General features: G+C 31.8%; 1 protein-coding gene across 18 annotated transcripts in view; it reads left to right on the forward strand.

The window, feature by feature from the left end:
• Positions 1 to 8,989, forward strand: part of LOC138324807 (dual specificity protein phosphatase CDC14AB-like) — a 33,053-nt gene extending 24,064 nt beyond the window's left edge. For 5 of the 18 annotated variants that reach the window (XM_069269967.1, XM_069269973.1, XM_069269966.1 and 2 more), the window contains 3 exons: positions 1,322 to 1,460; positions 2,618 to 2,668; positions 5,331 to 8,989. In XM_069269967.1, coding sequence (XP_069126068.1) covers positions 1,322 to 1,460; positions 2,618 to 2,668; positions 5,331 to 5,357 — 217 coding nt within the window. In that variant the 3' untranslated portion in view covers positions 5,358 to 8,989. Of the gene's footprint in view, positions 1 to 1,321; positions 1,461 to 2,087; positions 2,596 to 2,617; positions 2,669 to 5,330 lie in introns of those variants that run through there. The other 13 variants (XM_069269976.1, XM_069269977.1, XM_069269978.1 and 10 more) reach the window with 6 other exon arrangements.
• Positions 8,990 to 9,660: the final 671 nt, after the last annotated feature.

The following is a 9,660-nucleotide window of genomic DNA, read 5'->3' on the forward strand; positions in this document are numbered from 1 at the left end:
GTTACCTTGATGTTAGGACAGTTAAGTAATTTGAATATGAACTCGATTCACATTGGAAAAATCAGCCACTAAAGTATTTATACACTGAAAAAATAAATCCGTGAATTTCTAAGAGCTGACTATTATAGGATTATAAAAAATCCTGTACATGTTAACATGTATGTTGTCAGAATAAATCTATGTATCTATGTATCTATGTTACCTTGATGTTATCTGTACAATTGTTCTTTGTTCTGTTACCTGACAGTAGTAATATCAGCTACCTTTAAGTCCTCAAGTCATTTTCTGTAACACCACCTTGTATTACTACAAAGTCATAGTCAATTTTAATCATTGTCTTAGGCAACGCTAGTTATAGTTAGTCAATGTCAAAGTTTAAAGTCACCAACTTGTCATAGGCAATGTTCTTGTCAGCTGTGGTTATTATTGCTAGTCAGAGTTAGTCAATATCAATTTCAGTATCAGCCAGGGTCAGAGCTCGAGTTTGTTGAAGAGAATAATATAAATATGGAATATTTCTGTTTTTTCTTCACATCAATCTATAAATTGACAATAGATTTTACCACTTCTGTACGACCATAGTGTTATCATTGCCAAACCAAAATTTCTCAATAAGTTGCCACATGAGATGTTCAATTCTGTATCATGGTAGCTCTATTCCGTTCACTGCATTTGTCTGACCACAAATCATTATTATATTGGGAACTGCTGACTTCAAGCATATTGAGTTGAGTCTTTTCAATGATACCTTCATAAGGACTGTACACAAGGGCTGGTAACAAATAGTTAAGTAGATCAGGTTTATGAATCATTATAGAAATTATCTGTTAAGCAGGGCTAGTGGATCAGCATTAATATTAATTCTGGGACATGTAGTGCTGTAGTTTAGATGTGTGTTCACACTCGACACAGTAGTGATACTGTGTGTTATAACACAGTAGTGATACTGTGTGTTGTAGTGTGTGGGTGATGTGTGGTGTACGTAGAAGCCTCACAACAGCTAACATCTGTGGTGTATACTGGTGTCAGCCCTAACCTTGTAACTGGTGCTAACATTACCATCATTCATTCCTTCCCACCCAGACTATCCATATATATACTTTCCTGGAAAAATATCATAATAATAAATAGTTGTTAGTATTTTTCCCTAAGTTTAAAAGAATAAAATAAGAAAACGAAATTTATAGAATTTTTATGCAGCAATAATGGAAGCACATATAAGATTTGTTATTATGGCTTTTCTTCCTTCTGCAATATAACACCATAGCTCTTTCCAAAAATCTAATGCATATTCGCTTGTGTCTATTACCTCCCTTGGCAGCAGCTCTTCAAGCAGATATGACATTGATTCCCAAGACTACTTTGAGAATAGACTCAACAAGGATTTTAAAAGCAACCTGTATAATACTTCGGCAGACCTGAGCTCATGGCCGTACAAATATCAGTTACGTTCTTCTACAGTAAGTTAATTAATCATTTTCATCATCGTCTTAATCAGCTTCCGTGTTGAGGGTTTCATCGTTGTGTGTCTCTATATGTAGCCACTCTTCTAACTCACTAACACTCACCAGTTTGGCATTGTTGTTTTGGTGTAGATATATATAGTCCTCACATTGTTGTGTTTCAGTCACTAGCTGTTGAGATAATTGCACCCTGGTAGATTAAGCTTTGGTTCCTGTTAAACTGGGGCAAGGTTTTATCCTATGCATCTAGTCCCTTTAGTAGTTCAGACACTCATTCACCCCTGATGTCACATTTAGGTTGTTCTAAATCAAAGACTAGACTAGTCCATTATGAAATTTCAGGGGTGAGAGAGTTAATTCTCATATAAAATATTGGTGATAGTATGGTGATAATTGTATGTGTAAACTTTGACATACCTAAAAGCAATGTAGAATTTTGATTATTTCAATTTTAAATTATTCTCTTTTAAATATAAAACATGATACATATATGTATGTGATAAATACAATTGAAGGATAACAGAAAGAATAATGCTTTACATAATAAAACAGATTATCATTATGGAATATTGCTCAATACTTCTTATTTCCTCAAAATAATGGAAGTTTACCCCGATTTTCCAGGAGAAAGCTGTGGCAATCTAGGTTACCGGTAGTTAGATCGTTGGACCGTATCAGAAGCGAGCTATGTACAGCGCTCACTAGACATTAGCATTGTGTAGAGTTCAAATCTAAATGCTTAAAATGGCTGAAGAAGGTAGATTAAAGGTTTAATTCATGGCACTGGACATTTTGTGAATGGAAATTTTTTATATGTAAAATTTGACATACATGATATGAATCATACTCTAATCAAGGAAATTTTGTGATTGAAAATTCAGACAAAATATGACACAATGTCAACAGTATCATAACTGTGGCCATTTTGTGATTGAAGATTTCAAATTTTTTAAATTTGACATAATGTGAACAATATGTTTACACACTGCTAGCCTTATGAGACTGGCTCTGTAAGTAGCTTGGTTCTGATGGTCATGAATGTTGTAGATTCTGGAAGGTTACTGGGGAACATAACATGCTTAATCTTCACTTTTTTTCTGTCATTGCATATACCACTACTGTTTCAACATTAACCCACTTTTTCTGATTGCCAGGTTACTAAGCGACCACAAACTAATATTGGCATCTCATTTCAAGGGGACGGTGTAAGCTATATATAGGTGTGCAGTGAAAGTTTGACATGTACCATTTGTACCTAGAATACTGTTTTTCTCTAAAAATGGTCCTTTCTCGATACCCTAATACCTGTGGATTTCAGAACGGTGTTGGTTACCATAGTAATCATATCTTTTTGAATACATACACTCTGTGTTGTTTTTCGTGTTGTGGCTCCGTTTGTTTGGAGGAATTCTACTATACCAACATTTGTGCTGTGATATTCTTTATTTCTGACCTTGTATGTACTTAAAGAGGTAAGTTCTGAGGATGTTTCAATGCCAGGATTTTCAGTGATGGTGAGTTTTGTGTGAGGGTTTTTTTCTTTCTTTTTTTGTTGTTGGAGTCGAGTAATTTCTCTCGTGATTTAATCCTTATTACTTCTCTCTCTGTAATAAAGTGTCTTGTTTCTTTTTTCTGTGTATTACAAAATTGAAGTCTGTCACTCGATAATTCTTAATATTTTGTTCTTGTGCTGTGGACTATAAATATCAGTCTTGTTTCTTCGGTTTTGAATTCACGAGGAAACCAGTGGAACTTGATACTGTTCCGGATATCTTTTTTATACCATCAGACCCGAATATACATGGTACATTTTGTATCATGAAGTCTCATCGGTTCACATGCATATGTACTGATGAAAAATTTATAAATCATTCAAAATAGCTCTTACTGGTACTTTGTTTTCTTCAAGCATAGTATTTATATTGATATGAGATATAATCGTTGAGGTATATTATGCCTTTGCATATTGGAAGAGTTATCTGCCCATGTTGGTAGGTATTTATTGTATGTGATGTCATGTGTTTGTGAGCTTAACATCAAATTTCTGAGAAAACAACTTACATTTTAATTTGCTCACAAAATTGTAATGTCACAAATGATGTACCTTCTAACAAGGGAGATGACTCTGAAATATGGAAAGGCAGAAAAGCAGGACTAAGTTAAATCTGTTTAAATTCATATCAAGCTGCAGATTTGCAGAGTAATGAACACTCCAAGTATTGTATAGTCAATAATGATTGGATATGTCTTTGAATTCAGAAATAGTAGTATTGATAATCGGATGGGAAGATTGGTGCATTATTCAAATGTGCAACATAATGGTGCATTTTAGTGAATTATCTGCAAGGAGTTTTGGTGAATGAAACTCTCATGGCCCCAAAAAACGTAGATTCCATAAATCTCTCTAGCTTTTCTCTCTGACTGCTTTATCCCCTTTTTCCTGAGACAGTATGAAGTGCATGGTGTGATGGAGTTGTGATATATATATATATATAATGTTCAGTATCATCCATATCGTACAGATGTTGTACAGCATCATCTTTATTGTACAAATATTATACAGCATCAGCCATATTGTACAAATGTTGTATTGCAACAGTCATATTGTACAAATATTATACAGCATCAGCCATATTGTACAAGTGTTGTATTACAACAGTCATATTGTACAAATGTTGTACAGCATCAGCCATATTGTACAAATGTTGTATTGCAACAGTCATATTGTACAAATATTATACAGCATCAGCCATATTGTACAAGTGTTGTATTACAACAGTCATATTGTACAAATGTTGTACAGCATCATTCATATTGAACAAATATTATACAGTATGAGTCATTGTACAATTATTCTTCAGTATACGTCATATTGTACAAATATTATACAGTATACGTCATATTGTACAAATATTATACAGTATAAGTCATATTGTACAAATCTTATACAGCCATATTGTACAGATATTATAGATTTATATACTAATGTTTTTAGGGCATATGTAACTTTTGTACTTTGGTCCATGATATTCAATATTATACTGATCAGATACATTACTTCATTTCTGTTTTTGTCATGTAAATGTCAACATGATTAAGGTTTATAGTAAAAGGCATAAGCTCAAGTGTTTTACATGTGATTGTGTTTGTCATTTTACTCATTAAATAGTATTGTCAAACCAATACGTTTCAAAACTGACAAGCAGAAAACACAAAGTTGTGGCTGTATGTCATAAAATCTAACTCATAATGGCAAGTGCTAAAAGATGTGCTTTAATCGTAGCTGTCATGACAGAATGTATTATCCTATCACAGTATCAGATAAAACCAAGATTATATTGTCTTTATTATCAAACTGATAACATCAATTGAAGTAGAGCAAAAATAAATTTATATATGTTTTACATTGGGTTCTGATCAAAGTATCAAAAGTATATATTTAGAAGAAGTACATACGTAGGTTAATATGTTTTCCTTTGTATTATCTAGCATGCTGAGTAATGATTGGCAGAGGTTTTTGTGTGAAAAAATAGATGAAAGGGGAAGAAAAAATGTTATTTAAAATAAAAATAAAAAAGAGTTTAAAAAAAAATAAGAAGTATGAAATTTTACATTTTTTTCCCCTTTTTTTTTTTCTGTTTTACCCTTTTTTTTTTTCTGTTTTACGTAGTCTCAAAAATTTATAAAGGAAAGCATTGGTGTCAGTTTAATGTCATAGGTTTATAATCATGAATGAAAAAAAAAAATATTTGTAAAAATTTGCTACGCAGCAGAAAAAGGGGGAGGGGTATCTTTAATACTGTATAGGCTGCAGGGTTAAGGTATTATATTTATACTGTGATACTTATATAGCCTCCTCTTTTCCAGGTCGGTTCCTCATACTCGCAGTACTAAAACCACCTTGATTCGATGATGTGGACGACGGCATATCACGAGGGGAGAGGGAGCTGTGATAAAACAACTGAACTATGCACATCAACAAACAACAGCTCTGCTCGGACTTAATTTAAAACGGGGGGAAAAGAAGAAGCCAGTTAATACTAATATTATGTTTACTTTGATACAGAGGAAAAATACCAAAATGAACTATTTATTTATGAAAAAAATTGTTGGAGTCGGTGAATAATTAAGGAAGTTTTGTGTAATTTAGTACTTGTTAATCACGAAAAAATAATTTTTTAAGCTAGAAGGTGAAAAATGCAATGCATGTTATTTAAATTAAATTATGAAATATTTCTTGTCTTGCATAACTTATAATTAAATGGAGAGAGAGAAAATAATGTCGACTAGAATATCTAGATAATACCCATATGTTTTAGGGGTATTTAGCTTGTATTAGTGTTTCAAAAATATGAATTGAAAAATGATCAGTTTGAGTGTAAAATGAATTAGAAATTCTCTAGTCAATTCCATGCTTTTGTTTGAAAATATTTGTCCATTTTGTTCTGTGACCATATCTTAGGTCATTTTTTTCCATAAATGTTAAATTATTTGAATTTAGAAAAATAAAAAAAAGTAAATGAAAATATATGATCAAATAAGGATTAATTTTAATTTTAATAATGGGATTAATTTATCACGATATCAGGCAACTTAATAATCCAAAGGATTCTGGTTTATTCATTTAAACTGTTTTATATTTATATTTTATGGTATTGTTACTCGAGTTGTCTTTTAAATGTGTGAGAGTTCTTTTTTTTTTTTTTTTTTTTTTACCGAAGCTAAGGAATTCAGACTTTGATTTAAAATTTTGATTTACAACATAATGTAACTAGACTGGCTCTGTTCGTGTTCCATTGCCAATACAACTTTGGCTTTATTCATTTGATTAATTTAATATCATTGTTCATTATCACAGTATGCTTATGGAAAATCTTAAGATAAGAAGCAGAAAAATGCATTATTTCATCATTTTGTAAAAGTTTCTTTCACTGATACAAATGGCATCTATATACTATACATGTACATCAGGTTCTGGTAATGGTTTAATACTAACCATATGTGACCTTCACCCTGTATTTGACAATTCTGATAGGTTTCCTGTTCCTGTTGGTGCGTATGTACGAATTGTTAAAACACCGTGTTTCAAAATGATTTTAATCGTTTTTCTGCGCCTTTACTTTTAATATCATGTATCATGTTCACGACTTTGATATTTGTCAGAGTTGGAGAGACCTGTTTAGATTGAAGACCTTACGTTTTTTATGTAGGAGCAGAGTTGCTTCGTTATTTATTTCCGCATGTTGCTACATTAATCTCTATACTCATTGCCTATTTTAGAACATTTTAGTCTTTTATCATGCTATATTTTCCACCTTAATGCGCTTTTACTGTTGATAAATTGTTAACCATTTCTGTGATAAAAGGTTTTAAATATGATGGACAGAAATGCTTTTAGTGTTTTCTTTTGTTTTTAATTTTGTTTTTGCATGTCTTTAATATGAATAATTAGGGGGAAAACGTTTTATTTTAATTTCCAACCAAATACATTCACTTATTGTATTTGGATGATCATTGGATTGTTGTTGTCATGTGTTGTTAAGGGGAAATGGTATGTTACCACGGTAACATGGATTTCTAGAGGTTTTCTTGGAGATGCATGTCGTTAGAAAATCCTCTACGGTGCACATACAGAAAAATGTATTATTTGCTTTGATTAAATTGTTGGCACATTGGTGTCAGACATGGATGTTTTATGTACGGCATTGAATGCACCTAAAGGTCTAAAAAATAATGTGACATTAGTTGCACCAGCCAGTTTTATTTACCAAATCTAAAGTAAGGAATGCCCAGGTGGACCATGCTCCTGCTGGATTAGATAGCATGATAGGGTCAGGTTTGATAGATACCGTAGTTAACATAAAATATTTGTGGTGCAGAAACGTTTATTTTATGGTTGCTATGGAGCCATGAATATAAAATCGATAAAGCTATATTTTACACATTATTGTAATTCATCGTTACAATGGCAAACCACAAATGTTTCTACCAGCTAAGTGATTTAAATGCATTAAACCACAAAAAGAAAATACCCACAAATATTCCGTGTGATACAGTATGTGCTCCAGGTGCAGTAACGACACGTGTCGGTCTAGTGTTACATGTGTTCATATTGCCCATCTCTATCTTTATAATCAGTCTCATTACTTATACCCACTTAACAAATTATATCTAGTAATTAACGTAGAGAGGAAATAAATTTTCATATCAAAGTCATTATTAAAAAGTTGTAAAAGTTTATAATGATGGACTGAAATAGAAAACATTAACTTTATTTTAAATGATTTAATGAGAATTCCATATGAACTGTTATGTCTAAATGTCCTCATTTCATCAATTACTTAATTTAGAATATTTACTTATTACAGATCAAGAAATTTGCATAGAAATATAATTAATAAAAACAGATAATACCCAGCACATATATATATATATATATACTACTCTTATAGTCAACATTGTGTAGTTTTATCAAAATTACTAAACTGACATATATAGGTCAAGGTCATGTCCTTCACTTACTTTTATTTCAAGGTCAAGGTCATGCCTACAGTGCCTTGTGTACACATATCCACTGTCATCGAACAATCGTATTTTGATATTTTAGATTACTAAATAAATCAGTGGGTCCATTGAAGTTTCTTAAAATACTTTTTCAAAATCTGTTTAAAGAAACAAAACAAACAGTGAATAATACACTGTGTGTATCAGAAACATTCATTTTTCAAAGACAAAATTTTCAAATTTTGAATAGCAGCTATGATGTAATGTAATTTCAGTTAAGACTACAGTTAAACATAGTTATAACGGACCTCTGTGGATCATTAAAATTTGTTATAAGCATATTTATACTTATTTAACAAACATCTAAGAGGAACCTTGATGGAGAATAGAAATAACTTCATTATTGCCATGAATTTGTTATAAATGTGTTTTACCGTTGCTGAAAAAAAAAAAACATTTTATTGACCACAGTGCGACCCATGTAGCTATAGCTTTCTACCAATGGTTTTGATTCTGTGCAATTAACCCATAATTGTCATCCCATAGTACATCCTAAGTATGTGTTGCCGTTGTTTGTTGTGCTGTGAGCAGATTCTTTGTGCTGGAATATCACAGAAAATATGTGTAGCAGCATTTAAACCTGTTGGGCTGTGATAATGATTTCACACCAAATATGTTACCAGAAAAACGAAGAAAATAACCAAAAAAAAATTATACATATTATATATATTATCATACGAAGGATATCACCATTGTTACTGTATCACACCAACACAAACTATTTAATCCTGTGAATAATGTTTGGATGAAAATGTGATAACTTTATGAGTCAGTGACATATTTTTACTGTACAGTCGTTGTACAGCGGAGCCTTCGTGTAGTTGTAGTCACATGTGTGTGTACATAATAATGAACCAATTGTATAGTTGACAATATTTTTATTACTCTATTGTTTTATAGAATTATAGAGAGAATGAGAGGAGAGAATTCCTGGGAAAATAAAATACAATTTCCTTTACATACACATGTTTTCATTATTATTTGTATCATATCAAATATCGTGTGTTGAAGTTACAACCAATCGTGGCGTCCAGTGGAAGAGTTCAATTTCAAAAAAGTTTAAGCTTGATAACCCATAATTCTCTCCTGAATAAGGATTTGAACTCTTCTAATTCAAAGACGAGGAGAGTTCATTATGATTTTTAGGGGTAACTTAATTAATTTGGAGTAAATTTACTTAGTTGGTTGCACCAGACATTTATCTGTTATGATGTCTGAAGTCTGGTGTCAGGGCCAGAGCATCTCGGGGCTAGTCCAAGCCAATTATGTATTCATTACACAATTCAAGTAAGCTTAAATTTCAATACTCAAAAAAATTTGTAGTGTATCATGGTCCTAACCATTCGCTGTCGAGATTGTATGTGATTGGAACCCCTGGAGGATGAGGATAGGTCCTACCAGCTGAGTTAATAAGGTTTTACTACTATTTATAAGATATCCAATGGGAAAATGGACGTTGCAAATATAAAATCCTGTTTTCAATTTAGACTTGAGGATTTACACTGGAAGTTTTCATACATTAAACATATATATGCACCAATTCTACCTGTATATAAAAATCACTAACTTAGAGTATCTGGACAAAAATAAATAATAATCGTATATAGATATAGGAATAGAGATCATGGCATAA

This window comes from Argopecten irradians, chromosome 6, assembly GCF_041381155.1.
Source record: "Argopecten irradians isolate NY chromosome 6, Ai_NY, whole genome shotgun sequence".
In the NCBI taxonomy this organism is placed as follows: domain Eukaryota; kingdom Metazoa; phylum Mollusca; class Bivalvia; order Pectinida; family Pectinidae; genus Argopecten; species Argopecten irradians.